The sequence below is a fragment of the Hypomesus transpacificus genome, chromosome 18 (assembly GCF_021917145.1).
Source record: "Hypomesus transpacificus isolate Combined female chromosome 18, fHypTra1, whole genome shotgun sequence".
Classification (NCBI taxonomy): domain Eukaryota; kingdom Metazoa; phylum Chordata; class Actinopteri; order Osmeriformes; family Osmeridae; genus Hypomesus; species Hypomesus transpacificus.
In genome coordinates, this window is record NC_061077.1 from 5,230,249 (window position 1) to 5,248,999 (window position 18,751).

General features: G+C 46.5%; 1 protein-coding gene across 2 annotated transcripts in view; it reads right to left on the bottom strand.

Annotated features, from left to right (window-relative positions):
- Positions 1-6,880: 6,880 nt before the first annotated feature.
- fgd (faciogenital dysplasia) overlaps positions 6,881-18,751 on the bottom strand; it is a 40,713-nt gene continuing 28,842 nt past the window's right edge. Inside the window, exons 5-19 of one of the 2 annotated variants that reach the window (XM_047039798.1) lie at positions 18,372-18,461; positions 17,345-17,481; positions 16,652-16,808; positions 16,404-16,542; positions 15,658-15,716; positions 14,497-14,643; positions 14,324-14,416; positions 14,138-14,217; positions 14,003-14,033; positions 13,009-13,113; positions 12,311-12,364; positions 11,361-11,459; positions 11,020-11,154; positions 9,489-9,629; positions 6,881-8,314 (exon numbers count right to left, since the gene is read on the bottom strand). In XM_047039798.1, coding sequence (XP_046895754.1) covers positions 8,069-8,314; positions 9,489-9,629; positions 11,020-11,154; positions 11,361-11,459; positions 12,311-12,364; positions 13,009-13,113; positions 14,003-14,033; positions 14,138-14,217; positions 14,324-14,416; positions 14,497-14,643; positions 15,658-15,716; positions 16,404-16,542; positions 16,652-16,808; positions 17,345-17,481; positions 18,372-18,461 — 1,713 coding nt within the window. In that variant the 3' untranslated portion in view covers positions 6,881-8,068. Of the gene's footprint in view, positions 8,315-9,488; positions 9,630-11,019; positions 11,155-11,360; positions 11,463-12,310; positions 12,365-13,008; positions 13,114-14,002; positions 14,034-14,137; positions 14,218-14,323; positions 14,417-14,496; positions 14,644-15,657; positions 15,717-16,403; positions 16,543-16,651; positions 16,809-17,344; positions 17,482-18,371; positions 18,462-18,751 lie in introns of both variants that reach the window. The other variant, XM_047039796.1, reaches the window with a different exon arrangement.

Genomic DNA, 18,751 nt, shown 5'->3' on the forward strand with positions numbered 1-18,751 from the left:
ACCACCACTAACCAGATAAGAAGCCCAAAAAAGGATTTTAGTATAGAGAAATATTGGGTCTGTATGAATGTTCCCATTTAAATTAGCATAATCATCAATTTTCCGCAAGAAAATGTGAAGGACACTGCCCTTCTGCTTCTAAATGAAAGGGCGACATGTTTGCCTTTTCTCTTTGTGTGTCTCTGGGATCACATTCATCTGTAAAAGTTCAATTAACTAGGTGATAAAGCAGTTCATTGAGGGCTTGGATCCTAGGCATCATCTCTTTTCTATCATAATGCTCATCTGACAGTTATATTAATGGATCAAGCATTCAGTAAGCCAGAGCTATGCCTTCGCAACAGAAAAAGTTCACCCAGAGTAAGGAGGACCTTCTTGCAAAGTTAAACACCACAGTCAAAAGGAGACAAGTATAATCCATAACATGAAATGTCCACATTTCACACATGCACACACATCTGCATATGTGATGTAGAGCAATGTACTGTATGTATTCAGCACATATTCACAGTAATAAGCCACACCTCGTTCTGGCTCTGTATCGACCCCTGGTCATTGCTAATGCAGGGCATGTATGGTGGTGGTCTAGGTTGGTTTGGCACACTGATTAAAGCAGGCTTCACCGGTGTTGGTAGTTCCAGTAACACTGTAATATCAAACTAATATCAAAAATTGATTTGGCATTTATGGTGTCCATTTCTAACTCCATCTGCTACCAACTGTTTTCAACTGCCAAGAAGGCCTACCGTGCATGAGAATGAGCTGTGAATACTGTCCTCATGTTCTGTGTTACTGTCTATAGCATGCTGTTACTGTCCCTCTGTCCTTGTCCCCTCATAATAGGATTCCACAATGTAAAAGTAGGATTGAATGACCATGGGGAAGCCAGCTCCCCTGCAACACTGCACCTAGCTGTAGGCGGGAAGTAACCTCAGCCCAATGCTCGCACGATGTGGCCGGACTGCTAAAATACTCTTGAAATTCACCTTGCGCACTGGCTTCTCTTTGAAGCTGGGCTGGGGTTAAGAGCATCCTTCCCTGCAGATCCCATTGTTGAGAAAGAAAGCAGGAAAAATTAGCCTAGCTGCTTTCCTGTCAATCAACACAGGGAAGTCTCAAATATCTCAGAGGTGGTGGTGGTGGGGGGGGTTGTGTTTAAGGAAAATCCCAATACTCTGTCTAACCCCTACCCCTTACCCCTAGTAGCCCTTAGTTTACCCCTAGCTCTTATGTCTCGAAACTGAGGGGTAAGGGCTACATAGGAGTTGTAGGGGTGTATACCCCTTCCTCTTACCCCTACCCCTAGCTCAAAAAGAGTTTCGGGACACCACTTACTCTCAAGGGAACACGCAAAATAAGGGCTAGGGGTAAGGGGTAAGACATAATATTGGGATTCGGCCTTACTGCAGTCAGGGTATTGGGTGTAGATGACCTGAGATGCCTTCAACAGCTTACTGAAAAGAATCCCTTGTCTGAACCTTAAAGTCAGTAACTTTTACAAAGGAAAAGGGAGATGGGGTCAGACAAAGATACGATGGATGCACATTTTCACACAGTCATGGTTTAAAACATTGGAACTCTCTCCCTCTCCCTCTCCCTCTCCCTCTCCCTCTCCCTCTCCCTCTCCCTCTCCCTCTCCCTCTCCCTCTCCCTCTCCCTCCCTCCCTCCCTCTCTCTCTCTCCCTCCCTCTCTCTCTCTCTCTCTCTCTCTCTCTCTCTCTCTCTCTCTCTCTCTCTCTCTCTCTCTCTCTCTCTCTCACTCACACACACATACATGTACACCCAATCTTCTCCTCTCTCCATCTCTCCAAAACACTGGATTTTAAGAGAGATGTGTAATGAGTACGTTATAGCTCTTCCTATTTGGAGACGGTTACTATGGCAACAGTTGATTTGTTCTGACAAGCGTCTTTGTTATTATGGATTGGGCTTTCCTTCCCTCTGTTATCTACTTGAAATACAGTAGCCTCGGGCATAACACATTTCCTCATTTCACTGTATCACTGAACATAAAAGTGTAATATTAACTTACAGTGATCGCTTGGATTCCTAAAGGCACGAATGAACACACAGAAACATGTACAGTGCACTGAACCACACCAGATCCTGCCTGCAGGGACAGCTGCCTCCAGAGCTGCAGACTACTAAAGAAAAATAAATTACCATCGTCAGCAAACCTGTGCAATGAAGACTAAGGGCAAGAATTGTTCTGTGGGGTTTAGGTAGAGCGGTCTGTTGGGGCCCTAGCTTGAGGGAGAGAAAAAAGAGGCAGGTAGACAAAGAGAGACAGTGGGGAAATAGAGACAGCAGAGGAGAGATAGACAAGGAGAGATGAAAGGCAAAGGGAGAGACATGAAAAGACATTCAGCTGGAGGCTGAAAGATTCACATCGTGGACATTATACTATTAGCGCAATCTGACTGGTCCTCAGATCTTTGAGAAGAGGCAAAGAGAGAGATGACTGCAAATAGAGAGTGCATTCATGCAACAAGAAAAGGGGAAGAGTACGGATATAGAGAGAGGACAAATGAGAGGACAGGAGGGTGAGAGAGAGAGCAGGTGAGCAGCCTTCTCTGAGTTTCCACCCTGGCCCCTGACACAGACTCTGCTGGGGGACACACACTCCATCACAGAGGTAATTAACTACCACAGTCGGGGGGTACTGTGCATGCTGCCAAACGAACATCTACACACTTGTATGCACACAAACACACACACACACGCGCAAACACATTAACTGGGCCACATACTGCTGAGGGGGCTGGGGTGGAGAGGGAGTGAAGGTGCCCTCTTCAAAGAGTCCTCAGCTGTTTTCCTCTATGTTGGTATTCTCATTTTGTAATCATTAAAGCTGTCACAACAGTTTCCTGCTTCTGCAGTTTCAGGAGACAATGACATGACCCTGGTTTGGATCTTGGCCACTGCCATCCGGGTTGCACCATAAATCTACATGTTGGGCATCAGACCCCCCTGGCAGGGTGGGTCGCCACGGCAAGCAAGAGGAGGCGCAGCCTTTCACAGGAAAGAAGATTATTTAGCATTTCTGTGTTATGAACCTCAGCTCAATCTTTCATCTAGTGCAGGGCAGGTAGACTGGTGGAAGTGTGACACAAGCGGCACAGAACAGCAGTGGTGTTGTAGTGATGGATACAGGAACCAGGCAGGAAGTGGAGGAACAGCAGATGAAGCATTTTTGCCACTACAAATGTTTCCCACAGTACATTAGGAGGCAGGTGAAATCAAATATCTAAACATACACGAGGATATGAAACAACCAATGAGCTGGTAGATCATGTATTACTGAAGGTGATTTATATGTAGTATGGCTGCGGGGTTTTAATCAAGGAACCACACTGTCAGGTAGAGAGACCTTAAGAAGTCACTCTTCTTAGAATGTAACGAGTGTAACTACAGAATAATCTGACGATCAGGCTATTGTGAAAATAAATCTTCAAATACTAAAATGGAAGATGGAACTAAGATGGAAAGCGCACACATACATACGCAAAGGTACACACACACACACACACCTCATGTTGTGGTGATGAGGCAGATCCTTGTGCAGAACTAGTGTCCTCGACCAACATGGCTGTGTGTCAGACAGTGCAGATTGAGGAACACTGCCAGAAATATAGCTACCAGAGAGCCACATGAATAAAAACACCCACATCACTGACCCTAACCCTGATTAGGATTTCTGTGTGTCCAGTCCAGAGAGGGCTTAGAGGCACCCTGCTGTCACTGTATTACTGTAGAGATGGACCCCTGTTTCCTGCTGGGCTAAGAACACACAGCCCCTACAGGGAACACTGGAGTGCAGCAAAGGAGAGGGGGAGGGGAGAGAGGGAGGGAGGTCACTGACTGACTCATCTGAAGGTCTGACACTGTCAGGTAAATCACTGACTCTTGGGGTCTGGAGATATATAATATGTATACGTTTTTACTAGAAGATAACAGTACCAGTTTCCCAGACGCAGTGCAGACTCAGACCAGCAGGATTGTTCTCTTGAAGAAAAGAGGTTCACACCTTTAATCATCAAATTGGCTTGGTGCTCTATTTGATGTCCATGGTATCGGTTGAGTGTGTTTCTGTTTTGGTGACAGAGCACCACTCCCTGAATGGAGAGAGGTTGCCATAGTAATGCTGAGACTGCATATGAGTATAGCCTAGCGATGGAAAAGAATGTGTCAGTGTGAAAGTGTTAAAATAATCGTGGACATTTGAGTGAACGGGATGGTTCAATAAGTCAATGATATATTTCCTATCCCCTCTTTCTACCTTCTCTATTCATCCATTTACCAGGCACAATATTGCTGCTGTTTATCTGTATCTCACTGGAATCAAACTAGTTAAGGTAAGAAACTGTAATGCAAACACTCCCAACACACAGACACACGCGCGCACACACTACACCCCCATGCCTGAAACCTTTACTTCGAACTGTTGTTCAAAAACTACAGTAGGACATGATGATCCAGATCATTAACTCTCAGACGTCTGAAGCTTTCTTTTGTATCGTTGAGGTTTAGGAGGCCTTTTCCTGCTTTGTGTTGCTGCGCAGTGTTGTGACACACAGACATGACGTTTCCTGTGACGGGAACCCAGACAAGTCTTGCATCTGAAGACAATGCGTATTTGACTGCACCGTTGACATGAGTAAACCATGAAAACGACAGGAAGCTGTTGCAACCCTCTGTAATAAAAAAAAAGAGGCATTAGTATACAGGGGTTGCTTCTTTGGGTGTGTGTGTTTGTGCAGGCGTGTGACGTGTTCATGACTAGATCTCTTTCTGCTGAAGTAAAAAAGAGAATGAACATGGGTTAGTAAATCAATAAAAAAACGTCCCCAACATCCTGTATCACAATTATTTTGTAATATTTATGACATTAGAATAAAAGTGTTTAGAAACATAGCTGGTTGTAATTCAATTTTTTTTCCAAAAAGGTAGGTCAGTTGGTGTTTTTATTGGAGGGTTAGGAAGAGCAAAATGCAAATGTTTTCAGACACACACACACACACTCGCACACACACAGCTGGTAAGAGGCTTACACTGTGTTCCAGCAGCATCCATATTAAAACCATTCTCATCAGATGGAGGAGGAGAGAAATCCTCTAAGACCACAAGCCAACCACCTCATCAGTATATAATGCTGTTGGCACACACACACGCTGCAAGAACATTTCAACATTTCACTGTTGAAATCGACAACGTTTCAAAATGTCCCTTCCCTTACTTTTCCTTGAATGATCCTTTGAGGCACATTTACATTTTACATTTAGTCATTTGTCTACAGTGATAACTCATTTGTCTTTAGTATTGTGTGAGCAGGACAATGCTCTTGATGAATGGAGCCATTCAGACAGGCCTTGAGGCTTCTGTTAGAGGCCAATATGACACACCTTAGAGTCCCACAGCAACCTTGCTGGAGGCTACTGAACACAAGCAAACTGGCTCTTTGTCTGACCATGCGTGTGACAGCATGGAGAGAGACAGTTTGGGAGCGGGTGGGAAGAGATAAGTGTGAAACAAAGTGGCATCACTGAAACGTGAAAACAAAATATGCGATTAGGAACAAGAAGTCAAAGACAGCTTCCCTAGGCTGCCTCAAAAGCCCCCATCCTTCAGATTCTTCAAACTCTCTCTGTAGCCTGGGGGGACAACTGCACAAAAAAAAAGCTGGCTTTACCAAAACTACTTAGAGCTTAGATGAAAAACAACATTGAAAGTACGTTTTCCTTTGAAGGAAGGGGGTGATAGGAGCTTATCTCAGCATGGGCTCTCCGCAGTAGCAAACACAATGCTGCCATCTTTTTCTGTTCTGTTCTCGCTGTCTGCGAGATTTGACAGGAACCAGCCGTCAGCAGTTTACACTCTATCTCCGCACCATAACGCAGTTCACATACTGGACAGAAACAGCTAACAATACATCATTTTGGCAGCAAGGGTTTGCCATCAACACAATTTATCAATAGCTGTTGTGTCTCTGACATATCACAGAAACATTCTCATTAAACTCTCTTGCCTATGTAGGTACAAAAATAAATGTCACACAGTTACTCTGTGTATGGAGAAAAAGAAAGCTTGAAGTCTGATCTTCAGCCTCCCCTGTTAGACCCTGAAGCATGTCTCTACAGTTGAAACTCAGGTGTGATTTAATGCACTCCCACTCTTCTGAGTTAACTTGACTTGCTTTAATGTTCCCTGCTGCTTTTACCACAAACCACATCCCTATTCTGCATAACCTGCACGTAACGTAGCTGTTGTCTGACGCATAGGAACAGAGTGACTGACATGGAGACTTACTCACTCCTGTAGTTTACAGAAACATAACAAGAATGGGGACATATCAGTATAATTCTGTCTGCCATAAACTGTGGCACTAATGAGTGAATCTCATATGATCATTCCTGGGAGCAGATTTGGTTATTGGAGATTTAGATATACCTATTTCTTTGTTCAAAGACTTGCATCCAACTTTGGTGTTTACCACAAAGAGAAGTTGCTATTATATCGTAAGATAACACGTATTAATCCCCAGTGGGTACATCCTGATCCATACTGAGCTTCAGGCTTGTTAGGGCCTAAGGGTTATGGGCACATTGTTGTTCCACATAAATTCATCTATATCCCCTCAGTCTTGCTCCCTTTTTCTAATTTCTCTCTCTCTCACACACTCATGCACACACACGCACAACACAAAATGGCTCTTAATCCTCCTGCATCTGATCCAGAGACAAAAAAGAAATATCTGCTGGGGGTATTTCATATGGAGTCTGTGTAATGTGCGCCATCACTGATGCTGCAGGCAGACAGAGAGATCTCACTTCTGTTGTCACCTCACCCTAACACCAAGACAGTCAGTGTGAACTGACTGGGTTAACACACGCAATACTGAGCCTGTTCACTTCCAGGACGACACAGATGCCTCTCTGGAGGGAGGTGGGGTGGGCAGGGCTTCAGAGCACGCTACATAAATATAAGTGGGTTTACATGCACATAGAGATCCATCCACCTTGGTTTGTTGAAGCTGGTGCAAAAGGATAGCAGGGTACAGAGTAGGGGAGCAGGAATGTCTTACAGTACTTGTATCTTTGCTATGGTTTCTATCACATGACAAAGCAGGTGAGGAGTCTTTCAGGAAACAGTATCCTCTGATGGTGGACATCAAATCTCGGTGGAGATCCCACCATGGGCCCCTGGTCCAGTCAGATGAGCGGTTTAAGATGACAGGACTGGGGTCTGGTAGGAGGTACTTGATGCATGTGTGTGGGGGGAGAGGGGTGGGGGGACAGGGGTGGGGGTGGTGGAGGTGAGTTTGAAATGAGTTGATAATAGGAGCATCAGGTGGCCAGCCACAAGCGTTCACATCTCTTAAGTTAAAAAGGCTTTTTTGCTCTGCTTTGCTAACGACACACTATAGTTTACATACTGTACAATCCCCACTGGTTCTGTCCCCAGGGAGGGAGGCTGGAGAGGTGCAGTCTGGCCCGGGGCTCTTACTCTAACATTCAATACTGAATAAAACACAGGAGCAACACACAGCCAGTCCAGAAAGACAGACAGACAGACAGGAGTTAATGCTTCACAACACAGTCACAATGTACAAGGTACTTCATCTTATAAAATCATACAGGGGCCATCTTATAAAACGCCTTCAGCAATAATACAATCATGTTCAATCAAAGAGTCCTTTGCTTTTCTCAGACCATGGAGAACACTGAGAAAGTTCAAACAGAACCGCACATACAACAGAGGTGAAGTTGCCGGCACAGGTATTTAAGTGAATGTATGAAAGAGAGAGATGGAGAGAGAGAGAAAGATAAAGTGAGATAGAGTGTGTGTGTGTGTGTGAGAGAGAGAGAGAATCCGAAAGAAAGACGTATATATGGGTGGGAGTGTATGAGTGAAGTGACATGGTAGGGAATGAGTGGCCCCTTTTGAGAGAAAAATAAAAACAAAAAGTGCCATGGTAAAGTGAATTCAAGTAACTTGTGCTCTGTACACAGGAAAAGGGGAAGGGCAATAAGTAGGAGGAGGAGGGCCCTGGGCCTCAGTGGGGATGATCCTATTGGCTCTTTCGGTTCTCAGTCAGGCTGACAGATGCGTCTGTGGGCATTTCCCCGCGGGCAGCCCTGGAGAGAACCTCCACCCACTTGGCCTGGAGCTCTGCATCCTGGGCTCCAAACAGCAGAGCCTGCTGGGAGTGGCTCAGCCGGAAGGTGTGTTTCAATTCAGATTTTTCTGTTGCTGGCAGTGGGGCAGTGCTCACCTCAAACCCTGGCAGGGGAACTGCACGTGCCCCACAAGAATCCTGCAGAGACACAGCAAACATACCAATCAGGGTGTAGCAAGAAACATGAGTCCAATCAGCATGAAACTTCCTGGTCCAATATGACTGGACAGTAAGATTACTGTCGTACAGATAATCTAAACTACTGTGTAGCCGACCAGTGTTTTGATTGCTGAAGTGATCATTGTGACCGTTTTCAACAAATGCCATCTTATGTCATTTTATCCTTCATCTTCTCCTATCTTCTGCTGGGTTCTTCAACGCAGGCATGTGCAGTAAGCTCTTGCCCTCTCTCCCATCCCCCTCTCTGGTCTACTGTTTCTGTCCAATTTAGAAAATAATCAGTAATCCTAATCTATGGAACAGAGTTCTGACATGGGATTGTTTGCGTGGGATTGGAATTTCGCTGAGGCCACACCTCTACTAAGGGCAGCACAGACTGTCGTTCTGTGTGCTGATCATCTGTTCATGCTAGCAGATGAATCACTGAACATCGACTGTACAGAGACGGATGGGAGCAACTTCAAGGTCATGATTTGCTGCTTCAAGTGGAAGCCTCCTCAATTATCCTGTGGGCCATTTGCCAAACCAGCCATGCAATGCCTGTTCTAAACCGGACTGAATGAGAGCAGTGTGGAAGCACCTAGAGGGCCCCCCCTGGTCAGACTGAACACTGGCACCCAGGTGGAGCCCCCTCTGGTCAGACTGAACACTGGCACCCAGGTGGATCCCCCTCTGGTCAGACTGAACACTGGCACCCAGGTGGAGCCCCCTCTGGTCAGACTGAACACTGGCACCCAGGTGGAGCCCCCTCTGGTCAGACTGAACACTGGCACCCAGGTGGAGCCCCCCCTGGTCAGACTGAAAACTGCCACCCAGGTGGAGTCCCTGAGGTCAGACTCTGGACAACTAAATCCCTCTGGCCCGAACCAGCATTTTAGAGAGTAGACAGAGCCCTGACTGGACACACACACATACAGGCCTGATAGGGGTGACTTTAACACCACACACACACGGCTGCACAAGTGACCTCTCCATGCAGCTAGACAGGTGACATGCAGGTTGGGCAATAGAGGACACATCGGGCAGACTGAAGCATGCCCTCATAGACAACCTCTTGCATAAAGAGACCTCTATGCGCCCACATGTGACACACCAGTAGACAGCCCCAAGGGGCATTAGGGTTGACCCTTACCTGCCCGTTGCTCTGCAGGTAGAGCACCATGGGCTCCGTCTTGCAGACAGCCACCCAGGTCTTGGTCCAGCTCTTCCCCTTCTCCTGCACCTGCAGGTAGCTACACAGCAGACAGTTGTCCCCCGTCAGAGAGACCTGCCTCTGGAGAGAGACAAGACAAGATATGATTAATACCTCCCCAAATGACAAAAAAAGCCTACAACATGTCCTTCTATTTGGTTTGCAACTTCTGGATACTTAATACCTAATTCGGGGATAAAATCCCGTACTGCATTTAACAAGTTGTAGGCCTTCTAAACACCATCTGTGTTCCTGGAACTGAAAATACAGATGTCATGTTAGGGAGTCAGTTTTTTAAAAATGCTTTCATACTCTTACATAACATTCATAATGTTGAGAATACAGGATATGGAGAGATTTCTACACTAGCAAGTTGTCCTTTGTTGGCCCTGCATGACTAATGTGGTGTAGAACTCCCCCAAGTGGTACTTAATGCCATCGCAACTTACTTTTCTAACATTTCAGACATTGTGGTCCATAATGCTCTGCCACTTACAATAAAAGAAGAAAAGGTGACATGCAGCTTGTATGGGTTGTAAATATGCATGTCTCTAAGTGTGAGGGCCGTTGACCATAACTAAGACAGACAGATACACAGACTGACAGAGACAGACAGACACAAGACTCAGCTTCTCTATATAACAAGATTAAAGCAGCTGCTTGTTGCATCATTACACACAGACACACACATACATAAACACACACATACACACAAACACACACACACCTGAAGCCTCCAGACTGTCCTGTCAGCAGAATCCACTAAGCCCCTTATCTAGGACCATGTCATGGTATTGGTCATCCAGTAGAGGTGACCTAATATGACTCTGGGTCTTGTACCTGTATGTGTGAGTAGGAACATGTGCATATGTGCTATTGTACAACAATGGACTATATGAGACGAAGGATGAATAGTGTTGTTTCTGTACAGGACTTGATCAAGACACAATGAGCTATTATATGTACTGGTATACACTCAGCTCACACACACTGACAGCTATTCAATACTGGCTCACTGGTAGAGATGGGGCCTATATACTGGCTCACTGGTAGAGATGGGGCCTATTGAGTCATGCAGGTTACTAGAGTGTGTAAGCTCCTACATCCTACTGTTCCTCTGAAATTGTTGCTTTCTAACTATGTGCCTGAGTAATAAGAAAGAAGAAGTCGTCTGTCATGGGGAATAAGAGAGAGGGTGTCTGCCCGTTTGCATCAATGCCTTTACATATGTCTATATGTGTGCGTGTGTTTCAGCAGTGGAGCTCCAAAGTGCTCTCTCTCTGGGCAGTGCCCCCAGTGTCCTGCAGGGATGACTAACGCAATAGCGCTGCTCCCCCCAGGGGCTGGCGTCGTGTCAGGGGGCCCATGCCAAACTCCTCTCTCTCTGCTCATACGCTCTCTGCCAGGACATCCTGCTCCTGTATTACTCATAGGTTGACAGTGCCGTTTGGGACTGTTTCTGATGTCCCACCTCAGCAGCAGCTTTCCTCTTCTGCTCAGCTGGGGGCGCTGCTGGCCCCTCCAGACCCTGGCTGGCCTCAAAGCACTCTGGACACACTCGACAGGTCTTGTTCTCTAAGGTCTTTGAACACTTCGCACAGATGGCCTGTGGAGGGAGGGAAGTGGTGGGAAAGAGAGAGAGAGAGAGACAGAGAGAGAGAGACAGAGAAAGAGAGAGAGAGGGAGAGGGAGAGAGAGAGGGGAAGAAGAGAGCAGCTGTTTAGACACATCATATCATTTCTGTCAGAGCCGTGCATATCTCTTATTAACAACCGCCATCTTAAAATTGGGTAAAAGGGTTAGTGTGCTCACCGCTCCACAGGATTTGCAGTGGTGTTTGCGCTTGGTGAAGTTGAAGCTCTCGTTGCAGCCCTTACATGTGGTCTTCTCTTTCTCCTTCTTTTTGGAACTCTTCTGGAGGACAGAGAGAAAGAGAGAGAGAGAGAGAGAGAGAGAGAGAGAGAGAGAGAGAGAGAGAGAGAGAGAGAGAGAGAGAGAGAGAGAGAGAGAGAGAGAGAGAGAGAGAGTGAGAGAGAGAGAGAGAGAGAGAGAGAATGCACGTGTCAGGGGGTGTTCACACACTGGCCAGAGTGTTCATTCCTCACACCCTATCTCTCCCATTCCTCTCTAGATCTCCCTCCATTGTCTTCATCACTTTCTCTCTCTCTCAACCCCGCTGCTATAAAAAGCTGGCAGGGACGTCGATAGCAAAGCTAGCCGCCTAATCGTTACCACAGATGCATTGTGGGAGGAAGTGTGAAATTCATGTACTGATTGTGTTTTCTCTCCACAGAGAGGTTTTTGCAGTTATATAGCATGAGATACTGTAGATGATGATATCTCCATGGAGAAGCCTGCCTAATGAGGACTGTGTTATCTCCCTGCCTCGCTGCAGGACAGAGGGGGTGTGGATTTACTCAGGCATTGTTAGACCAGCCTCATTGCCTCAGACACAGACTCTCTCAGACAGAGCAGAGATCGATGTGCTTTTCATCATGAACACCCGCTGTGTGTTCGTATTACACTGTTTATTCAATGGCCTGGCTCATCAGAAGTGGGAATCTCATTAGCCTTGTTCTTTTGGGAAATAGGTTATCCTGGATCTTTACCACATTCATTACAGTGGCCAAGGGAGAAATGATACTGTTCCAATAAAACGTCCTCACATCTGCTGTGCATCTTCTGATTGTGTGTGAAGATGCCTAACATGTTTTTGAAATGATCAAGTTTTCCATGCAGCTGTGCAGAGCTGCAGTACCTACCCGCTCATGCAGCCTCTCACTGTCTGAGTCTATGGAGGCGTTAATCCAGGGGCCCTGAGGAGAAAACACCACAACAACAACAACAACTGTCACCCATCTGCTAAAGCTTTATCATCCACATCCTCACCATCATCCTGACATAGCCGTCAATGGATGATAGCAGAGTTATAATAAGTTATAATATAACTGGCGGCATGGGTAAACGTGAACACATGCGGATCATTTACACCCCTCCTGCTGTCGAGCTCATCTATTGCAAATGTCTGTCTGCAGTTAGAGTTGTCTTCCACAAGGTGGCACTTTGGGCTTACTGAGCCTAGTGCACCTCCAGCTCAGGCAGCCCAAAGTGGGTCAGCTGTGGACATGTAGAGGAGAGATGTGTGTATACACAGCATGCATGGGGCTTCCCCTACAAGGTCATGAGACAGTGCAGGGAACTCAAGATAAGCACGCAAGTGTGGGGGTGCGACTCTCAGGAAACTGAGAAAAGGCCTCTTTATAACGTGCGTGCGTGCGTGAGCGTATGGAGTGACAGTCCAGCCATATCAGGAACGTTATCACCAAAGTCAAAGAACAGACTATGACACATGCTCTGACCAAACCCTAGAGCCTTGCATTCAAATTCGTAGGATTCGTGGAACCATTTGATTTTGAATGACGTTGATTCATTGGATTGAATGACTGTGTGTCTGACTGACCGGTGAATCAGGCGGATGGTCATCCTCACGGGAGAAGGAGCTATTGAAAGCTTTATTGAACGTCTCGCTGTTTTGCTTGTGCCTCTCGATGGTGGCCAGGATCACCTGAGGAAGGGGGAGCGAGGGGAGAGATGAGTGACAGTAAGAGAGAGGGAGGAGGACCAGGCTTCCATGTCCTCTTCAGTGTTAATAACGCTGAAGCGTTCAAGTGTACAAAGCACAGGAACCGTGAGGAAGATACTCTAGGAAAGTCATCGGCTGAATGAAACCTTACATCACAAGGGGATGTCTAATCCTTTCTACAGTCCCGAGGGCAAACAAATGAGGGAGAGAGAGAGACAATCATTTGGGGCAGAGGGCCTTTCCCTGTCTGAAAATAGGGAACAAAGAGAGGGACTGTGCCATGCTGTGGTCTGGTCTGACCCCACTGTAAAGGATGACATCAGACCAACAAGTGCATCGTGAGCCCTCTGCTCCAGCTCCACAGCTCTCAGAGAGGAGGCTCCCTGGCTATGCTAACTACTTAACCACAACTGGGCACACGCTCTTCTCTCTCTCCTCCCTCTTTTTGAGCCCAAATCCCTTGAAACCGCATTCCACTCTGCCCTTCAGTTTATTGAATAGTCTCTCTATTCTTTTCAGCTCTGTGGCCTACTAAATACCCTTTCAATCCAGTCAGCTACAGTGCATACACACTGCAAACACACACACTCAACTCATTCTCTCGCTCTCTCTCTCTGTCTTTTGTATCGCAGCTCTCCTGTAGCCTCTGACCAATCTTAATCAGCTTTCGCCAGCTTTAATAGGCTAAACGAGCAGTAATGAGGGGCTTTATTAGTGAATACAATTCCCTGATTCAAACAACTGAGGTATGGTGGAAAGCCTCCCTAATTCCATCCCCTAAGAGAGTGCACAATTCCGAAAAATGGGTTTTAAAGTCTGGCGTAGTATGTGTGTGAATATGGATTTGACGAAAACAAACATTGAAATGTACCTGGATCCAGTCTTCTTTCTCCTCCGCTGCCCTATAGAGAACAAACAGGACATGAGCAGGACATTTCCACATCTGCTTTAGGATCGGTCACTACGATGTGACTGGGACTGGCCTTCTGAGTCTTCTGGGGCTTACCTAGCCTGAAGCTCCAGAGAGCGCTGTTTCCCAATAATGGCGAAGGTGTGAAGGAGGTTCTGCTTTGCGATCCCCTGCACCTGCAGACATACACCCGCAACGTGATCAACCCTCTACAAGTGAGAAAAAAGGTAGAAGAAAGAGATGGATAGTGATGAGGAGAAAATGAGGAGAGTGTCTCCTTACCTCCATGCCAGCGATGTCTATCCTCTCTCTCACACTGAACTTCTGTCCCATGAGCCTCAGCTTGGGCACACAGTAGAGAAGCATGTTGTTGAACTGCAGCAGGAACAGACAGGGTATCAGTGAGACTGTTTTACACACAACAAAATACACATTATGATTCAACACTCTCTCACCAAGTAAAGGTATCGGTCCTGGGCTGTCCCGTTTTTGGCCGACATCTTCTTGATATGGCCCTCCTTTATGAGTTCGTTGGCCGGGTTCACAATGTCCTCCTCTCCCCCAAGCCTCTCGTAGACCTCCAGCAGTTTGTGCATCTTCTCCTGAAAACCCCAGAGAGAGAGAGAGTTAATGCTTCACAACACAGTCACAATGTACAAGGTACTTCATCTTATATAAAATCATACAGGGGCCATCTTATAAATGCCTTCGGCAATAATACAATCATGTTCAATCAAAGAGTCCTTTGCTTTTCTCAGACCATGGAGAAAACGGAGAAAGTTCAAACAGAACCGCACATACAACAGAGGTGAAGTTGCCGGCACAGGTATTTAAGCGAATGTATGAAAGAGAGAGAAAGAAAGCGAGAGAAAGCGAGAGAGCGAGTGTGTGTGTGTGTATGTGTGTGTGAAAGAGATGGGGGACAGAGAGAGAATGGAAACAGAGAGAAAGGGAGACAGAGAGAGAAGGGAGACAGAGAGAGAAGGGAGACAGAGAGAAGGGAGACAGAGAGAGAAGGGAGACAGAGGACTGTGATGAATAGCATAGGTGCATATACACAGAGGAGGCCAAATACTAACATGTCTACAAGAAAACACAAGCAGCTTTGCAATTAACATAGTTTGTAGTTCAGAGGTGAAGCAAGCACCACCAGATGGAGCTACAGTGTTCCTGTATTGCAAACATCCATTCCTCTTCCTAGGATCATCCTTGAAATAAAAGAGCTTTGTGTTGAGTCACAAAGCTAAACCGAGTCAACTTTACAGAAAGACTGATCGGAACACACATACCAACATAACACAACAGGATGTCTATGTATGTAAGTGCGTATGTGTGTGTCTGTGTATGTAAGGGCGTATGTGTGTGTGTGTCTGTAAGTGCGTATCTTTTATTGTGTATGTAAGTGTTGGTATGTATGTGTGTGACAGCCGTCAGTCTTCTGCAAACTCTCAAACTAGCAGCAGGAAACAGCAGCTTCCTGTCTGTTCTAATGCAACCACCTCCCTCCCTCCCTCTCCCTGCCAGACAGAGACAAGAAGCCATCACAGCGGTGAACCTACAGAGGTCTGGGCCATGTTACAGTGAATGATGTCAACAACACAGCAACAGAATCTCACCATTTTCTTGATGGCGGCGTTGGAGTGGTTGGCTGCAGTAGAGATGAGCTCCACGGCCTCTGCACCATGGAAGCACACACCAACACACACGTTAGATTAATAGATAGTGACAATGAGTTTCTATTAAATCAACAGTGACTAATAGGAGGACAGGACATGGTAGGTAGCCTGAAGATAAGCAGACAGCACTTTTTGTGCATTACAATATATCAGACTACATGCTGTAGTCTATTTGCACCTGTTTGTGTGTGTTTGACAAGATGACCAAGTGTAGACTCCTTGCATGAGTCTTGTTAAGAGCAGAATACTGTACATTACCCAACATCAAACATACACAATCTGTCCCATTAATCACACACGCATAATCACACGCACACAAACACACACACGCACATACACACAGGTGTAACATATCAAACTGACTGTGGGCCAGTAGAGCAGAGGACTAATGGGTGAGATCACCTGACGCAGCCCTCTCCATCCTGGTCTACATAAACAGAGCAGACAGACGGCCAGGCCGGGAGAGGCTGACTGTCACACTGACTAACTAGGGGCTCCCAGGCCTGGCGTGCCGCAGCTGGACATAGACACATCTAGGAGGAGGATACTGCAAGGCCAGAGTTCATCCAGAGGACAAGGGACATCGGGCTCTCCTCTAGAAACAGACATGCTCAGTCTAAAAAGCACCCATATGTCCTCTCTCACTGCTGTGGGAGGGTTTGATAGAATGTGCCCCGTGGACTCACTCTCGGCATCCTTCCTGTCGAGGGCGTCTTCTGGAAGCTTCTTCAGGTAGTCTTTGAGCAGGAGCTCGTAGCGTGGGATCCTTTGGACTGGTTCCAACATGTGGTGCTGCAGGGTGAGGTTCCCACACACCTCCTGCTTCTGCAGAGACAACACACACATCAACCATCAATCTCTTACTGTCTCTTCCAAAGTATCCTAATAAAACAGATAACTGGACAAACACACACATGCAGCTAGTCAGACTGACCTGTATATTCTGGACCACACTCTTGAACTGTGACGACCGCTGGGTCCAGGTGTTTACCAGGTCCATCGCACGGTCAAAGTTCTTCACATACTCTCCATACATCTTCATGAACGGAGCCAGCTTCTGAAGGATGTCGCCAATGCGAGGTTTGGAGTCCCTAACACACAGAGAACAAACGTCCAAAAACGAAACAATGGAGGTGTCTAACATTCCGATCGAATGTTTTAGCTTTTGACTGTGATAATAATTGTGACTTCAAAGATAGCATGTGTACATAGCATTACACGACAAGTGAATAAACTGAATCTCTCTACAGAGAGCCCTAAAGACACAATACTCCACAAAGCCAGACTTTTGGCACATGCACATTGGTGGTACATTTCCTCTGAGCAGATGAAGAGAGGCAGAAAATGCCCCCATTCTACCAGCCTGGAAGTCTGGCACACACGCACACACGCACACACACACACACACACACACACACACACACACACACACATTCTGAACCTCCACTTACTGCCCCAACAACACCCACCAACAGCCTGGCAACACCCTCCTACTGCTACCCAGCTGTCTGAGTTTTGTAGCCAACACACACACACTGACCACATTGACTAACATAATCACGGACCAACACTAGCCCTGAGAACTATAGGTCCAGGTGACTGTCAATCTCATTCATTCAGTCCTTACCATTCTCCAATGATGCGTGTTTTGAGATCGGGGAGCAAGAACTTGTCATGGAAACAGTATATGGAGGAGATGTTGGAGAAGATCCCAGTTATTACGTCCTGAGGGATTCCAGCTTCAGTGAGCTTAGTGCAAAATACCTGTATAGACATACACACACACACACACACATGCACACACACACACACACACACACGCAGGACATAGAAGTATGAACACTCATGGATTTCTAGAAGATTAATTCCAACCCCTTTGCTCCAGTAATATTCAGTGTGTGATGTTACAGTCTCATTACCATGGTCACTCTATGGACCTCCAACCCCTCTGATACCTTTCACTTCCCTGTCAGTCACATAACTACAGGCCTATCTGCACTACAGTTCCTATGGCAACAGTACCCCTGTGATGGAGAGTTTGACGACAACAGGAAGCAGCTCTGAGGTTGCCCTCAGCAACAAACCCAGCAGTTCTCCACAGTTATATGGTGACAGCTCTGTCTGTGTGTTGTGGCTTGAGAAAGAGACTTGAGAAAGAGACTTGAGAAAGAGGGTTGGAGGAGAAGGTCTGTCCTGATAATGTCCTGTCATTCATCTTGGCTTGACATAATAATTTGTAAAAGGTTACATTACCTCACATTATTACACACACACAAACATTGGCACACACTTATACATTTACAAGACACACAACTGTAAACACATCACCTCCCAATCTGGTCCCAATCCAAGTGTTAGGATTCAGTGGATCAGTGGGCCAGTGTTAATCCAGCTTAGCCCTGATCACAATCACTAACTCCTCTCACAGAGAAAGAGGAGGGGGGGGGGGGTTCTGGGCCAGGAGCACCTAAATACACTCTCACACTCTAGCCTGACAAGCAATGTGTGGGTGATGGTGTGTGGGTAATGGTGTGTGGGTTATGGTGTGTGTGAGATGGTGTGTGTGTGAGATGGTGTGTGTGAGATGGTGTGTGGGTGATGGTGTGTGGGTGATGGTGTGTGGGTGATGGTGTGTGATAGGTGGAGGAGGTTACCTGGTCCAGGAGGTTGAGCCTCTTGACGTAGGCCTCCTCAGTGTGGAGAAGCTCTTTGGCGATGTTCAGCAGCTTCTGGGATTCTGAGCACTGAGGGGTACAGCACACAGTACAGTCACATCCACGGGCACATCTCCTCAACACCAAAGACAGGCAAGCTAACAACAGGGTTCATTAACAACCAGCTACGTTGTAAGTCTAAACAGGCAGACCAACTACATCTGTATTTGTCCTTGACCTGCATGCATGGTTTGCCAGGGTAATGTTCTTTTGTACCCTCTCAACTCCTTCATTCAAACTGGGTCAAACTTGTGTGTCACCGTTTGTTGCAACATCAGCCACAGTCACTCCACCATCACTAGAGGTGGCTCTGGTTCAGT